General features: G+C 38.0%; 1 protein-coding gene across 1 annotated transcript in view; it reads left to right on the top strand.

The window, feature by feature from the left end:
- Positions 1–18206, top strand: part of LOC110472633 (uncharacterized) — a 272197-nt gene that overhangs the window by 121652 nt on the left and 132339 nt on the right. Inside the window, exons 5-7 of the mRNA XM_085571476.1 lie at positions 9113–9199; positions 12440–12523; positions 16983–17155. Coding sequence (XP_085427602.1) covers positions 9113–9199; positions 12440–12523; positions 16983–17155 — 344 coding nt within the window. The remainder of the gene's footprint in view (positions 1–9112; positions 9200–12439; positions 12524–16982; positions 17156–18206) is intronic.

Genomic DNA, 18206 nt, shown 5'->3' with positions numbered 1-18206 from the left:
CTATTTCTCTAGGGGAGTGTGCCCATACACCAAGCACAACAGCATAGCCCATGCAAAAAAACCCCAAAACTGTTTCAGGCTCTGCACCACCCCCTTTCCATTTTCTCCTCTTCTTCTCCAGAAGCTAATAAAATATTCTCCTTTTTTGGAGTTACCTCCCTTCACAGCTGCTGGCTGCTCTTCCAGCTCTCAGCCTCCAGGCTTAAGTTCAGTTGCTTACTCAATTGGGAATGGCATTTGTCAATTCTAATGCTTGGTGCTAAACTGTGCAACTTAAAACCAGTTATAACCTTGAGCAAAATTATTTAATCGCAGGATTTAGCAGATTACAGGTTGAGAACACTATATAAACATCAGGCTGGGTTTTCAGGCTAAGCAGTTGGAGGCAAGGCAGAGAGATGGCATTGCCTTTCTATTATCTTTCCACCTATCGCCCATGTTGTTAATGGCAGCAAATAATAGCCACAGGGGTTGCTATAATTTCCTCCACCTGGCAACAGTGTCACAGGCTGTTCCTCTGTCAGCAATTGCCAGAGGGAAGTGTTCTCTAGAAAAACCTCCACCTACTTTGAGATGTCTTCTTGCGCACCTCCATACTACATTTACTGGGAAGTAGTGTGAGTAGTCAGCTGCATGTTCAAGACAGCCTTAAAACTTGTTTCTGGAATTGGCAATTTGTCTGCACAGGGGGTCCTTTACAGAACACCCCTTACCTGGATATTAAATAGCAAGTGGAAAGGCCCAATTCACTCTAAATTGTCTGCACCTGCCCCCAAAGAACTTAATTCACATATATGTTTGTGCTTTTTCATTTTTTTTCCTCCTATAATAGAATATATTTTAGAAAGAGGAGTTTGCGAACTCATTCTTATTTGCAGGAAGTTTATTAATATTTTTGGTATTTTTGTTCAGAGAGTTTTTCACTTTTCAAATGAGATTGGTGGGGGCTGTTCTTGTGACTCAAAGTGCAAGGCTCCTGAATCCTTTGCTTGTGGGGAAACTGGGGCAGAGTGTGAGACCTTCTCTGCTGTCAGCATGCAGACTTTTGACAGAAATAAAAGCTCTGATCCTAAGTCCGTTCCTGTTTTCATTAGGTCATTCTGTATCTTTCACTCTTCTATTTTCTATGATGGACAAAATCCCAGATTTTATCATCACTGGTAGCCTGTTGTTTAAGACTAGGGCAGTGAGTAACTTTTTCTGCTCTTTGCTCTTCATCATCAGTGAAGTCCTGGTACTATTGTTAAATGTTATAATCACCCAGGGGGACTACTTGGCTATTTACTCAGATTAATCTCCTGATTTTTCAGTCAACTGATTGGTTTCTATCCTATTTTCTCTTTTGGATTCTATGCTGACTTTTTGCTGATTTCTGCTGTCACCTTAATTTATTTCATATATTGCTTATGAAATTAACTTAATCTAGCAGCAGCCTTGTAGTTGACAAACTGTATTTTTTTTATTTCTTAAAACACTCAGTTTCCTCATGGCTAAATCCAACCAACCCCTTTGCCTTTCTCCCCCTCATCAAACATTGAATTGCAGAGATTTTCATGATGGCCACCCCATTGGAAGGTCTAATAGATAAATTACCCTGGGAAAAATATTAGGGGTTACATCACCCAAATCTTCAAGAACCTGCGTCCACCAGCTCCTCAGTTGTCAGACACTTGATCTCAAGGTGAGTCAGTATCAGTTTTTCTCTTTTCTCCAGAGGGATTTACAACTAAAATACTTTGAAGAGTGTCCTAAAATTCAGGCTGGCTTGGTAAAATTCCTAAAATTCAGGCTGCCAAGCAAAGTGCTTCCAGCAAACTGTCATGACAGAAACACCAAACTTCCAGGAATAATTCTATCTTTGTCTGACAGCAGAAGACAAGGGCAATTGCTCAACTTCAGATGGATGATGTACTTAGGATTTTATTGTAGACCTGCAAAGCAGATGTTATTGTGTTTTAGCATTCAGTACATTTTTTCCTCAGCTGCTATCAGAAAAAGTCCAAGTGCCTTATACCAGTCTGCGCTTTTTAGTGCTCATCACAGCGATACACAGATTTGGTCTAGCTAATGCTGAGAAAGAGCCCTGTGGGATGGCACTGCTCACCTCGCCACAAGACAGGTAAAATTTCCAGCCCAACCATACAGAGAGAATTTATGTCAGATCAAATTAGAATGGGATCTTTCTGCGGTGTCAACCACACATGCAAACTGCAGAATCCAGGGATGGGGCTTTTTGGGCATACTCCTACTGCAGGGCCTACCTTGTAGCTGGTGGCTGCATGGGCACCTTTGGAGACTGTGATATTCTGTGGCTTTTGCAAGGAAGATAAAGGAAAGGCTAATTGTGTTCTCCTGTATGCTGTGCACTGGTAAACGGCTTGAGGCAGTCTGACCCTAAATATTGATGATTCAGGTTAACATTGTCTCCAGATGACAAGAAGTATTCATTTTTTTCCCTATTTATCCCCAATACACAAATATTTTTGCAAAACTAGATTATCTCCTAAAATAAAGAAGCTCTAATTAATTCTACCATTTTATCTGCAACAGGCACTGTTAACATCTCATATCATGCTCCAATAAATTTGCCCACAGAGATTAACAACATCTGAGGGGAGAAAGAAAAGGAAAAATGGAGGGAAAGAAAGCCTTTTTAATTGAAGACCAGGAAGTATTATTCTAATTAGCCCAGGTACAGAATGGCATTAGCATGGCTATACTGCTTCTGGAAGCAAATTAGTGTCTGCGTGGATCTCTGCTGCATCCTCTCCAAGCTGCAGAGCTAGGCTGGGTGTACCTAACACAGCACTGCAGATGTCCTACAGGGAAAATCCCACTGTAAAGTAGAGCATCTCTGCTCCTTATCAAAAGCTAAAATAGAGAGAAGTCTTTGCTAAGGAACAGTTGCTGACAAAAGATGTTCAAATGTGTAAGGACAATGTAAGGCCTTCCTTCAAGAATGTAACCAGGCCAGAACCTTGATGTAGGAATACACAGGTGAAAAATCTTTGTGAAGGAGCCATGTGGGATACCAGATTGCTAAAAGTATCAGCAACTGCATTGAGTTCAGCCTGTTTATAGAGGGCTAGGGGCTGACACTTTTTGAATGAGTCTAATTTTATTCCAAAGAAGTGGCAGGAACCCATTGGAGAAACAGCAAACAGGCATCTGCTGTAAATTCATGTTTGTGCTGCATATGAAAGAAATGGGAGCTTGCAACACTCCTGATTTGTGCTGGACAAAGTGATTTGCATAAAGGATGGGACCAGAAATATGAATCAAAACTGTACACTTTTTTTTTTCCTTAAACAATGGCAAAGTTTATATCTAATAATTCAAGTTCTATGTATGTGGTTCCATGCTTTCTGATTCCAACAGGGACTTTGAAATGGAAATGCCAAACCTGGTATGCAGGGCATGATGGATCACCATGTATGCATAGGAATAAAAGGGTTGTCATTGGAAGTAATTTTGCGTTGAATTACACAATGTGTAATCCAATTGAAATCAGCAGAACGGCACAAGGTGTAATGTAGTGTGCAAAACGTGATCCATTGCATGCAATTTTAACGGGGATACCGCACTACTCATCTAAGTAATGTGCTAAAATTGAATTTGTGAAAGGTAGGGGGAGAAGAATTGTGAAGAATGGATGCATTTTATAATTGGGAAAATACTTTTTCAGAATGTGACAGAATATATATATATTTAAGGCTAATTTATTACACTTGGAAATTGTTTGCTTCATAATAATGCTGTCAGAGCCTCAAAATTTGACATGTTACCCCACTGGCATAGAGTGGGACCAGCCAAGCCTGTCAGCCTGGGAGAACTTGGTATCCATTTTCCCCATTGATGTGTGTCACATTATCTAATACCGCTCCTAAAAGAACTCCATCATCATCATCAGTAAATCTTTTTCTCGTGCCCTCAACCAACAGCGTTTCCCAGGAAAAGTAGCAGGTCTCACACTGGCATCCCTTGGCACAGTGCCCTCTGTTGCCTGCAGGAAAAGAAAAAGGGGAAAAAGAACTAATTCCCATGCTGTGCCTTTGCTCACACAGCAGAGAAGGGGGTAAGTCTTGCAGGACTGGAGTTGGGAGTAAAAAATTGTGGGTGCTGTGAGGGAGATGCGGTGCTTTTCAGGGGCTGGGGCAGGCACAGCACGATCTGCACTGCTCAGGCTCAGGAACAGCCTCCTTGCCAGTGTTCTGTCAAAGCTGACGAGTGAGTTTATTCAAGACTTGCAATATGAACATAGACACAGTTATCTGATTTCCTCATTACCTACTATGTCTGCTGAGGATAAGAAGAATTACATATGATACCTTTGAAATATTTTTTTAAAAATTAGGATGTTGCCTGATTTAACGAGCTGTATTTTCAGGATAAAATCTACTGTCCAGCCACTGGCCAAATGCTCTTCAGTATGAAGGTGCCATTAACATGTAATTTTTCATTGAATACTATTAATGAAATTTAGAAGCTCTGTGTAAAAATACCTACCACTCTTCCATATATTTGATACTCTGGAATAAAGTTGCACCACCAGGAATCTTATTTTAGATCTACAAAGAAAATATTTGTCTATACATATAATATAGAAAATAATGTTAGATGTGTATATCTCAAATAGACATGAGCTGAGGTAAATGTGATCAATATAATAATAGTAATAATAATCAAGAATGCAAACTAAAAATATAGCTTCTGACTAACATTAAATTTTTTTCCTTGAAAAAATGAGAATGGAAAATAAACACTGTTTTATGGACTACATATTAATTCACTATGTTCTACAAGACTGTGGTTTTATTCTTAGCATCTTCATAACATTTGGATATGAGTAATTATAGCAATAGAAAATTTTGGAGTAAAATCCTCTATTTTTTCTTGTGAAATGTTCCTACATTATTTTCCAGTTGTAAGTCACTGCCTATATGAAGTGAGAACTTATAAATTTACTGGCAGCCCATTCAGTTTTTCACTGTGCAGGAACTCCTACTATTTAAGCAGTTTTCACTGATGATTTTTCTTTGGTTCTGCATTCGCTGAGATTCTTTTTAAGGTGAAAGTCTTCTTTTTTCTCTCTTGTTCTTTAATTCTTTATTCTTTTGAATGATTTTTTTTAGAGTTCTTTATAGATTTTTTCAAAGTACGAAGTAGAATAAAAGACTCAAATAAGCAACTTGTAGGTATCAAACTTTGTCAGTATAGGTACTGAATCATGAAAATGGGTGGGAGTGCTAGTCACAGAAACCATCAAGACCTGAGGCAGGGTGAGTGAAGTAGCTGGAAATGCTGGAAGTCACCCTTTCCCTTCCTTCTAATCTCAAGTCTTAGTTCTTCCTGGCCAAGTTGAGGAGGTTACTTTTTTTTCGGAGGATATTCCAGTCTGACACCAGGATACTGCTTTGGCTCTCATAAAGAAGTGGGGAAATATGTTATCACAGAGCCTTCAGTCTGGGCTGCCCAAAGGGTCTTGTCTGCTAAGTAAAATGAAAAGTATCCCCAGGGAAATAAGTTGAGTTCTGTTGAATGGAGAATGTGAGTATTTGCTATGATGTTCCTTAATAGGAATTGCAGCTGAAATCAATGCTTTAAGTCAGGTGTGGGAAAGGAGGACTACTCTTTTCCATTCCCAGCTGCATCACTATGTTTCAAAAGCACTTTGGGTCAAAATGCTGTCTCAGGCTGGAATTTAATCTTTCAAAAATGCTTCTGTCTTATTCTATCTGATGCAAAAGGCTTCTAAGGGTTGCCTTAGTAATGCCCAGTAATGTTCTCCTAAGTCATTGGTAGACATGTGTTGACCATGCTGCTGTCTGGAAAGGGACTTGTTACTTATCATGGCAAGTTTGTGCAGACCATAATCTGCATACTGTCTTCTAAAAAGGATGGCTTATGCCAAATTTTTTTTCTCCTATCCTGAAAATCAAGCTTCACACTGAAAAAAAGCATCAGTAATTTTTTATTCAAGCTTTTAGTAGTCAGTCATCTGGCTATTGATAATTCCTTAATTTTTACTTTGATCGGGAGTCATTTAACAAATCCAACAGAGTTTTGTCTATTCTTTCATTAAACTAAAAACCTAGATCAGTAATACAACATAAATGGAATAATGGCCTGTTATCACAATTCCGTGCTATAACTTTCATGTGTAATTGATATGGACTACCTGATCTCTCCGTGGAGTAGAGGACAACATAGAAATTCAGCTTAGTCATGCCTTTCCTGTGTGGTATTCTCAGGACATACATGGCATAATTGACTACAGATGTCTTAGTTTAAAAGCCATCTTTTAAGTTTCATCCAGTCCTAGTAATTCGTGTACAGTCCCATGGGCTGTATCCAAGGATTATGCTAATTTTATTAGCAACTCCTCTTGCTTTAATTAAACTGTATAAATTCCCATCTGGTCACTGTTGTGCCAACACCCTTCTTTCCATTTTTATTTTAATGTATAGATAATTTGTGGGTTTGCATTTCAATTCTGATTTCCTGAATTATCCATAATGTTTTTCACATGAAATAACACGATTTTGAGGGGTGAACTGGACTTCAAATTGAACTAATGGGTTTGAGGGGATCTCTGGATCAAAGCAAAGACCCAAGTTTCTAAAGTTGGCCAGGTCTTTTTGGGAGCAGATTGTCAAAGTAATTTGCCCTGTTGAAAGCACGCACCTATATGGTGCTGTTCAAAATACCTACAAGCAAGCTCTGTATTAACATTTACTGTGTTTATACCACAAAGCAGAGCAATGTGAATTCCTTAGTAGACTGTTAATTTACATGTTATACACTTTCAAATATTTCCAAAAGCAAATGTGAAATGATTAGTAATCTGTTCACATGCTCACAAAATGTTATTAGCAAAATGCCTTGGGCAGTGTGTTATGTTGACTAAAATTGATAATTTTGTATTTTAAAACTAAAGCAACTCCCACTGCCCCTAAATAATTTTAGGACCTGCCCAGAGCCCAGACCTCCTAGTCACACCACTTCTCAAGGTGTGTGTTGAGCTGAGGGGGTAAAAACCAAGGAACCCACAAATAGCAACATCCCCTACCCAGAGCAGTGACCTAAGGTTTGAGTGATTCAGCTCCTGTGAAAATCTCAATTAAAGTTTCCTGTGGAATCCTGCAATTTAAAATGGCTTGTTATCATTAATATCACTGTGAGGAAGTGATTCTGTTGTTTACCACTTGTTCTGCTTATGTAAGTTTTAAAGTGTGCATGTTGCTCTGAAGAAATCAAACCTGGTGGTTCTTTTTCCTTCTGCATAACTGTCTGTCACCAGCTGTGTGTGGTTCTGACAGAGCCAAAGCCCTGGACAAAATATCTCATGCTCCTCAAAGTGTTTAGGTTTTTCTGGTTTTTTTTTTTTTTGAAGAGGACCAGAGAGCAAGCTATTTAATGGTATTTGTTAATATATCTTTTTTTGAATAATGGTTTCCATGCCTTGCAGATTCAAATATAACATGACACTTCCTCCTAAATGCCAATTATTCTGTCCAGAAGAGTTGCCCAAAGTCTGCTCCTCAAAGTTACACACCAGACCCACACGGGATATTAAAATTCAATAAAAGCTGTTGTGATAATACGATTGTGCTAAAAGTCTATGCCATAGCTGAATATTGTTTGTATGGGTGCAGAATACGTTCCAGCAATTTACATTTACAGCTATGAAGTAATTGAATAAAGAAATGCATCATCATTTTCTTTTTTAGCACGTAGGTGAATTATTTTACCAACATGTGAAAGGGTGTTCATATAACATCATGGTGCTTTCTGCTAGAGAAAAACAATTACAGTGAATAAGGTAGAATGGCTCTGTTATTGCAGTACATAAGACTTTGATTACATACTGCCAGGATTCATACCAGCCTAGTAGTTGTTGACAGATAAAGTAACAAAAATGAAACTCATTTATTTTTTCTTTATTGAGACCTCAAGGTAAAGCAAATTTTCACTTCTTGTACTTACTACATTGAAGGAACAGAGACTGACAGTCAAAATGTGCCAGTCCAGAAATATAAATTAAACCTAGTTTCATATCAAAGTTTCATTTAGTCTCTGAAAAGGAGCTGCTTCTTGGATTATTTTTGATCCTAAAACAAATACACTGTAGACCACTGTAGTGTATCTTGGATGAACTAACCCCCTCATACATTTAGCTTTAATGTATTTTCCAGGATATGCATCTATGTCTATTCAAGCAATTAAAATATTTATTATGGACTTAATTATTTTGCTTTTTTTCCCTGTTTAATAACAATTTACAGTATTTGCAAACCCAGTGAACATGTGGATGGTTTTCACAGAGAGTAGCACTTTTGCTAAAGAAAATGCATATTTTGAGAAAAGGCCTTCCCTCTCTGCTTGTGTAAGGAAAATTCTTCTGGCTTTCCCCATCAGTTCTTCTAGGCAGCTAGATACTGTGCTATTTTATGATAATTTTAAGAGAATTTTTTTGGTAAATTTGTTTATTTTCTAAAGACCAGATAAAAGTAGCTTTTAAAATAGCCAAGTACTGAAATAAGTGGGTTTATCCCATCAAAATCTTGGATTAGTTACCTGGTCCAACTGAACTTAATTGCTGTTCAGATTAATGAGGCAGTTTCCTGGTATCTCCTCCGTAATTAAACACTTCTCTGGTTCAATAAGGTATTAAAGATGCACCAGACATTGAAACCTCAGTGGTGAAATTTAAAACTGTTGAAATTGGAGAGGTCAGCTGTGAAATACAAATTCCTTTGCAGTATGGAAAATTCACTTGTACGGTATGTTTAAAAAGAATAATTTGACTTATATTGGGGATGCTGTATTTGTAAAAATTTTTCTTATCTTTCTGCCATCTAAATGTGAGAATTTTTTTCATTAGTTCCTGAGAAAAAGTAACATAAAGTGCACTTGTTTCCCGAATTACCTTTTCTGACCTTTCACAAGATGATAATTGCAGTACCAGTAGGCTTAGAGGACTTGTTAAAAAAATTAAGCTTGTAAAGTAGCAAAAAATGCCCCTTTGCTTGCTGGTGTCGATTTCAAAATTAACATTTTAGTTCATGTGCTTCTAATAATCGTTGACCCTTACTTCATGTGCTTTCCACAGGAAATGAATACAGCAGAAATTACTTTGACCCGTTGATGGGTGAGGAAATAAACCCAAGGCAGTGTGGGATGGAGGTCAGTGAGGAAGGTGAGGCAGAATTAAGTATGTAATTTTGGTGTCAGAATATTCTTTTCCATTCATGAAAATGAGGTGTCAGAGATCACATATGCAGTTCTATTTAAATATTGAGGTTTACAATTTAAATTCTAAGCCTTAACTGCTCTGAACACGATAGGCAGTATACACAGACTTTGATGAAGGACAGTGAGTTAATGGGCAGGTAAGAATGAGGCTGTTCTGTATTAACTTTGCTCTTGTAGCAAAATGAAGCTCGCTCTGAGAGCGTTGTCTACACCATATGCTTTTTAATTAATGAAGTTAGTCCAGAACTGAGCGCTAAGCTCTAACTTTTTCACAATCCTGCTCCCAAAGTCTTCCTCGGAGAGCACTTTTATTACGGAGTTGAATGTGTGTTTGCCTAACAGAAGGAAACTCTAGAGTGAGTAAAAGTGCACGAGGAGGCTTTTTTGCTTTTCTTTTTTGCCAGTTTAGGCGAGATATTTAGTTTTGCTTCTCTGTGGGCGATAGCAACCAGTGGGAGGGTGTGTCTGCAGAGCTGGAAGAGCAGAAGGTTTGCATAGGTATGAGAAGAGATTAACCAGGAGGTATTGTCTAGCAGAGGAAATTCTCCTCTGCTGTCACAGCTCTTAGATAAAAAGGGTGGGAACGGGCCTGCCTGAATTTGCATGGACTTAAGTAAGAGCATCATCGTGGTAATGAAGTGCTTAGCTCTGCACCGAGTGCGTTGGCCCGGCTCCTGTTGTTAAGCACTAACAAGACGATAGCACGCAAGAGCCAGCTCTCCTGTGTTACCTTGCTAGCCCTTTGCTTTTCGAGAGCCTGTGCTTATTTGTACTGCAGAGACTCTCTAGGTGCACAGCTGAAGTCAGATCAAAAAAAAGTTATCTATTGTAATGTGTATAAAAGTCGTTCACTTCTGAAAGTCATGAGAAACTCTGAGTACATTTAGAGGTTTTAAACTTTGGAGACAAAAACTTGTGTGATTGAAAAAAGCAGGCTCTATTGCATATAACTAACTTGAATTTCTGTGGTCTGGTGAAAAAAAAAATCAAGGTTGATCAAGGTTGGATTATATCTAATCCAAATAGTTTCCCCATTCATTGTGTAGGATAGCAGTGTAATACCTTGGAAGTCAATTTCTGGCTCAGGGTTTTTAAAGGAAAGATTTTTTTCCTGTTGGTCCTGCCTTGGTTCATCTTATGAAAAGGCTTTATGAGTCATAATCTGCTTCATAACCAGAGAATGAAAAGCAGATTAGATTTATGTATCTGTGCATGTATGCCTGAAATCATGTACGGACAGAGCGGTGACATAAGGGATATACGGAAATACAGTTCTCACTGGGAGGAGATCTTCTGTTGACTGTGTTGAAGAGGTTGAGTGATAAACTTAGCCATAAATGGTGATTTTTTACTGTATGGTGGGGGTTTATTTATTTTAGAATTTGGAACAGACTCTTAGTCCATTAACTTGCAGGGTTTGGAGTAGAGAGATGGTTTTAGTCAATTGCATATCATGCTAAGCCTGAGGTCCATGTGTGAAGAGCTGTCTTTTGGTGGTCCTCCTTTTTCTTCCTGGCAAAAATATTGCTCAAAGGTTGGGATAACTCTTGCTTATTAAAAGTCAAATAGCAATAGTATCAGCCTCAGCTTGGCTCCGTGGACCCCTGTAGAGCAGTTCTAATGCTGTATTTACCAGTATCTCTGCCAAGAGCAAAACATTTACCTTGCAGATATTGGTAAGGTGCCTGGACATAGTCCTGGGTACCTTGGCTCTGCTTGAGCAGGGGGAACTGGGCTAGATGGACTCCAGAGGTGCCTTCCTGCCTTAAGCACTCTGATCTGTCAGTATTTACAGACCAGGCTCACTGTCTGGCTTCTTTTTCCTTGCAGAAGTTTTAAATTAGTGGAAGTACCTTTGTATGTAGTGGATGGATTTAAAAAAAGATGGTCAGAAATAAAACTTGGTCCTACATGGTCATCCCCTGATTGGAAACCATACTGGTTTGCATCTTCTTTTCAGCTAGCAGCTTGTCATGAGCAAGAGTCAAAACCAGAAAAACATGAAGAAATCAGGGCACACTTTGAAGTTACACTCTTTTTATAATTTTAGGAAGCCAGGCTCAATGACCAAAGAGAGTATCTAGTGAAAAGAAAATCTTAGCCACTAACTATTCTTTAATGGGTTATTATGTGAAAATGAAGATATTGGCAATTATCTTTTCTATATTTGATAAATTAGATTTGTTCTGGAAATTTGTATGAGTTCATTATGCCCTGAGAACAAACAATGTCCCACTGTGGATTTGCTTGCCACCTTGCCAAGGGAACATTTCAATGTTGCAGGCTAAAAGAAATGTAAAAGATTCTATACTTTCAGAAGAGCTTTGCAGAAGCCACTACTCTCTTTAAAAGATGAGTGTAACCGAAAAACTTGCCTCTGAAATTTCATGGGAAAACAAATTTATTTTTTGAGATTCTATTGAGCACTTAAAAAGGACCACCCAAGCTTGCATGTAGCTGTACTTCAATCCACCTGCCTTGTATGCATTTCTTTGGTCTTCTATCTGCCTGTCTTCACTGACAGCTTAGAGAACTCAGGGTCTGGGAGATCTGGAGAGAAAATGGTCCCAGTTGCTCATTTCTCCCCTGAATGTAGAACCTTAAAGTAAATTTTTTTTTTTAGGTCTCATGGAAAAGGGTAAGTGTGCATGTCCTTTGCTGCTTTTTAAAATGTGCAGATATTACTGAAAATTTGAATGAGTAACCAGCCACAAATTCAAAATTCGTAGAGTGTTGTAATGACTACTCATATTAGATAATTTGTTAGTATTATGGACAGCAAGGTAAAATTTCTAATGAAGATCCAAAATCATGTTAGAATAAATTGGGAATTTTGATTTTCATTAAGAGTCAAATAGAATTCATCTGGCAATTTGAATATAAACAGTCATTTCAGCTACTCTATTAGCAGAATTTATAAGCCAGTTTCAGTTCAGATCAACATACAATATTGCTCACCATTTAAAATTATATGACTATATTTTTTTATTTGAATTGTCTTGCTTCAAACAAGTGGCTGTAATTTTATTCTGAGCTATGTAACTAGCACTGTAAAAACTATCTTCAAGTGTCAAAGGACTTCCTAACTTTTGTATTTTTATATCTTTGCTTTTCATTTAAAATAGTATTTCCTGAAATACTACTGGAAGAAACTATAGCTGTTTCACTGTTGTTTTTTTTTAAGATCCTGTGAAATTTGATGAGAAAATCCTTTACTCTAAACTGATGAAGCTTCTAGATGAAGAAAACAAGATGCTGGACTTCCAAGGTACGTAACAAAGTCAATTGCGTAAAGAAAAATAAAACTCTTTTGAGTCTGCATGTGGGAAGGAGAGAGGGTAATCCATCCCCTTGAACTCGGAAGTCAAAGAGATGATGATTTTAATGCAATTCTGTAAGGTCTTTTTCTCCAAATGTTTTTGTTTTGTGTCATGTTTATGTGGTTTTAACTGTAACTTAAGTGGCGTGCTTTCTCTAGATTGCTTCACTGTATGCTGAATTCCACACTTACGAAGGGAGGCTGGAAATGTTGCTTATGTGCTCAAATCTAGCAATGGAAATCCTTATTTAAGCTGATAAATGTGTAGGCAATTTGTCTGATGCACAGGTCATGTTACACTGTTTCAGGTTATCTATACAAGAATTTACACTAACAGATGAGTAAGAAAATGTTTTCCATGGCTTTGTTAGAAAATACAAATTGATGTTCCATCTACAATAAAAACAATGAGAAGAGATTTCTTCACCTCAAGCAAATGACCTTACTTTGGTTTCACTTATTAAAACCTAGCTGATTCATGAGATCTTTACCGTCACAGCCTTTTTACAAGGCCCATGACTGCTGCTCTCCTCTGGTTCATTCCAGAACTGATGTTTGTACAAGCCCAGCTCAGAGCTGTCCTTGTATGTTTTGCCTAACCACCCCCTCCTTTTTCAGCAGATCTTTTGTGCAAAATTATTTTGTGTCATTTGTATCTGTATGAGGCTTCCTCTTGTATTTCAGCAATACATGGACCTACTCTGTCAGACAGAGCAGGCGGTTGCCTACGGCACTGGAGCTCCAGGAGCTGCAACTTGTTTTATGGTTATTTAGTTTATAAGCAACTTTGTTCTAGAAGAGGGAAATGTTTTCATCTGCCTAGAGTTGCAAAATCTCTTGAAGTGGCACTGGTCATATCGGTAACATCTTTGAAACCCATTTTATCTCATTTTGAATGCAAGGGGGAAAAAGTGCAATCATCACAACTAAATTCATGCAGATAGTTTAATCAAAACCCTTTAACTTATTAGCAAGATCTCAATTGTTCTATGTTAATGTAAATTCTGTGTCATGCAAATGCATCAGCATGCGTGTCTCACACTCCATGTGCACATCAGAGTCCCCTGTGCAGGCGTGAAGGCAGCAAATGGGGTACACACTGCAGGCCACTGATGTTGTGTGTCTCAAGCTGTGCCTCAGTGCTTTTATTTCTTAAAAGTGCCATGATGGGTATCAGAGCTAGTCCTGTGGGTGAAGCTGCACACTGTTCTAGCTGAATTTATTACTTTTCTTTGCTTGGGTGAAGCAAATCCAGAAAATAGACATGTAGGTTTTGCAGTTTCCACCTCTGTGCATATATCAGGGTGTATTTATTTCTGCCTGTGTTTTTTACTCCCACTATTTGAACTAGTTGGTCACTTCCAGCCCTTCTTTTTTTAACAGGGAGCAAGTCTCACATGTAGGACTTCCCTACCAGTTTTATGGAAGTGGGCAGTTGAACAGAGCAGACAAGCATTATTAATGTCTCCACCGAGGGAAAAGCTAATATGGGAGCTTGACCCTTATTAGAAACAGAAAAACCATAGAAAACTAGGATTCATTTGGTTCCACTCTTATAGAACTGCTTCGTTATTTCATTTGGCCACTGAGCTGAAAAATCACGTAGTCATACAGTCCTAATTAATAGATGATCCCCAAAGGAAAGGAAAGAACATGGCTCAGAATTTATATAATTGTATATTTAAAGCATTTTTGGCTGAGTAACCTGTTGGTCACTCTTGTGGTATGTGTTATTTTCATATTATAAGGCAACTTAAAAAGCTTTGTTTTTAAAGATATAGACTACATATTTTTACCTTGCATTTTTGTCAATATACAGTTGTGATCCATTAACATTTTAAATTATGATACATGAATGCTATATAAAGTAATTTCTATTATATTGTTCTTTGACAAGAACCAAAAAATTGAATTTTAGGTGTCTGCATGAGGCTTCAGCACTGAACTCTTTTAGATACAATTTTTGCATGGTTTTCTAGACCAGGTAGCCAAAATTATTTTTCCATATGGAGTTTGTTGCAGCTTTATGCATCAAACTCATCCTGAGGTGTAGTCTGCTGCTGAATATATCCTTTGAATTATCATCTCAGTATATAAGTTGATGTTGTCTAATGGACAAATACAGAAGTAAACAAAGTCACAAGTGGTCATGCTAATACTGGAGAGATTGTTTTAAATACAATAGCAATTGTAAATACAGCCTGTGCTGAAGTGATTTTAGCTACAAGGAAAGCATGACTCGCAGGGTTAGGTACATCCAAAGCAAGGAAAACTTTTGATGCCCATGCTAACAACTTGAAGCAAGTTCTTAATTAGTTTATCAATCCATTAATGAATTTTCAGACATTTTATCCTCTGTGTATGGCAGAGCCACAGTATCCTACTGTGTAAAGTAGTAGAATGTTTAATACTGGCTACTTTTGTACAGGGGGTATTTTGTTCCTTTGCTTTTGGTCAACTATTACTTGAGGGCATGATCCTCCAGCCTGTGGAGGATCACAGGTTCAAACAAGGACCAACCTGATGCTGGACAAGTTTGAGAAGTTTCTTTGCAAAGACACTGTGGAAGGAGCAGATCAGCTGAATTAATCCTGTTCTCTCTTTGTTTCCAATGCAGGCAAATGAACAACTGTGCTTAAGTGAGCATATGTACCTTTTAATAAATTTTTTTTCAAAACTAAACTGTAATTTATCACTCTATTTTTCAGAGTTGCTTGCCTTGAAAAGGCTTTTGAAAATGCTCTCTTCTTCTTCTCTTTTTTGACAAAACGTATGATAATGAGTCCAGCGTCTTCCACCAAAATTGAGTTCACTTGATAGGATTCCTCACAAAAAATAAAAAAACACAAAAAAGAAGAAGTATATTTTGTCGAATTGCTTCATGTCTATAATTCTGAACCAAATGGTTTTATTCCCTTTTTGACAATTGCTGTACCCTTTGACAGGAATCTACTTCCCAGGATGTAAACTTGCCATGCTCCTGTGAAAGCAGTAAAGCAGCTGATTTATACCAGCTGAGCATATGGCCCGTTGTGTACAGCACAGTGTCAAGGGGAACAAGAGATGCTCAATCTTCTGCTTTTGGCAATGTTTCTTTTTCCCATGCTTCCTGGGTTTTCTCTCTCCTAGCCAAACCCTTAATGTTACAGTAAATTTAAATGTAAATATTGTTTTGTTTTTGCAGTTAATAGTTGTAGGTCAAATCACTTTTCATTAGGTTTGTAAAGTGCTACATGAAGAGCTGTGTACCCTAAGGTAATGGTTTGAGTTGTTTATATCTACTGTACATTTCCCCCAACATGATTTTGAATTGTATCCTGTTGTAATTAAATGGAAAACCCACCCTACTTCCTGTGTGTTGGTGGCATCGAGGTGATTTAAGTACTCGGGAGGCTTAACAATTAAAGTCATTAAACAATGAGCAGTGAGCAAAACTGGAAATGTTAATAGCCTGAGTTTTATCTTTCCTTTTCTGGTCTTCATTAGAGAATGAAAGACTTCAAAGGAGACTGAGGGGAAAAACCTCTGTTTTAACTGCTTTCATGTTGTAGGATGGACAAAGAGAAGCAAATAACTAGATATGGCAATTTCTTTAAGAGATAGGCACAGAGAACTATAAAAGCTTACACACAAATATGAAGCAAGACAAATAGATGTGGGCAATCTGATATCTGTTATTTTTAGTGACCCTAATGTGCAAAATGTGCATGAGCAAAAATTGTTGTCATTATTTATGATCCAAACTAGTATTAGTACTGTATCAGATACCAATGAGAGGATTTAAAATTTTTTAATATAGCATGATCAATTAAACTGAAAAAAAACAAGGTTTCTCTTTAAGGCTGACTATATGATTGGGATTTATTTTTGTTTATGTGGTGCATGTACCCTTTAGTTCTGCATATGTCACTACAGAGAAATGAGGGGAATGGTGAGGGTGAGAGCAGAACTGGACCCACTTAGTTAGGCAGGAGCTGCATGCATACACTATGGAAAGGAATCTAATCATTTGGGGTGAGTTGAAAAGAAGATGAAATACTTGATGTAGCTTCCTAAAACTCCCATTCAATTGCAGTTATTGCTCCTCTTCCTCAAGAAGGAATGCCAATATTGTTCCAAATCCCAATCCCTCTAAGATTAACAGGTGAGCAAAGTGCCAGTGGAAATGTAGATTATGCCTTTTAAAAAGTACCTAAAGAACAAGCTGCACATACTAAATTTATATCTGAATTCAGATGTTGCACTTGAGGATGCTTTTCCTGGTACTGGCACTTGGCACCTGTCAGTTGTGTTACTGATGCTGTTTCATATTTAAAGTGTTGGTGGGTCAAACATACTAACTGAGAAGGTAGTAACCAGTGCATGAACTCCCATTTGCTGAGAGATAGTCTGCCACTTTTGTTTCAAGCAGCCTGTGTCGTCAGTGAAGATTTTCCGGACCCTGTAATGCCTGTCAGCTCCAGTAAGGCATGCGACCTTCGCAGGGAGCTTGAAGATGAAGAGATTCCTTCATATATCGAACAGTTTGAGAGAGATGTTCAGAATGACATAATTCTGCTTGGCAGCTTTTCACTGGAGCAGGTCAGAGTTAAGAACTATAAGACAATTTTATCACTTGCTTCACAACATGATGCTGGCTTGTTAACCTTGTACACCCCAATTCTGTTTCTCTGCCTGGTGATACTATATTGAAAGAGGAAAGGATAACCATTGTCACTGGCATGCTTTATGTGACTGGCACTTTGCTAAGCTAACAGCAGGACCTTTATCTTTGTCTCCATTTCAGTGTGAATAAAAATAGATTGCCTTCATGCTTTCTTTCCTAAATAGTGGAGGATCTCTGACTGCTATGCAGTAATATTGCAATTGAGTTTCAATCAAGAGACTAAGTCTAGGACATCTCTCTCTGCCACATTTAACAGAGGCTTATTCATCAGTGAGCAAGTTCGGATTGGAGCCCAGGGAGGATTTATGCAGCAATGTTCATTGTGTGGAGGATAAGATTATTTCCCTATTATAAATCTGTTATGTTTGTCAGGGTGGCAAAGCTCTCTAAGGTTTTCTTTTTGTCATTTATGGCATAAAGAGACAAGTTCTGGTTCATGTTGACAAAGGCACAAGTTTGCAGGGCTGATACTTTTGGGCACCTAATGACCATTTATCCCTTTGAAAAATCTCATACTAAGACTAGAGGACAGGAAGAGAGATTAATTGATGAATCTATCATTTTTAATTAGCAACATGAGAACAGCGCACTGGCTCTGATGGGCTTAAAATAGGTTATCCAGTGACTGATGGTGATCTAAGCTTTCTTTTATTTTCAGAGAAAGTTTTTAGATTTTTTTTTCCACTGCAGGACTAAACCTTATCATTGCCTTCTGCATGATGGTGAGGGACACAATTCTCTTCCTTACTGCTTTCCTCTAAATCCTGTAGCTATATTTAATTCCTTGTGACTTTTTATAGCTGTATGCATCATGCACAGAAGGTGGTATGGGTAATACTGTTCAGAGAATGTGAAATGGAAGGGAACTGTGAGGGAAAAGGACTTTGATGGTACTGAGAACCTCATCTGCCCCAAGGGATGGATGGAGAATGAACCTGGGAATCGGTGAAATCAAAGAGCTGCACC

The sequence above is a fragment of the Lonchura striata genome, chromosome 2 (genome assembly GCF_050655825.1).
Source record: "Lonchura striata isolate lonStrDom1 chromosome 2, ASM5065582v1, whole genome shotgun sequence".
In the NCBI taxonomy this organism is placed as follows: Eukaryota; Metazoa; Chordata; class Aves; order Passeriformes; family Estrildidae; genus Lonchura; species Lonchura striata.
This window is presented reverse-complemented; position numbering and strand designations above follow the sequence as displayed.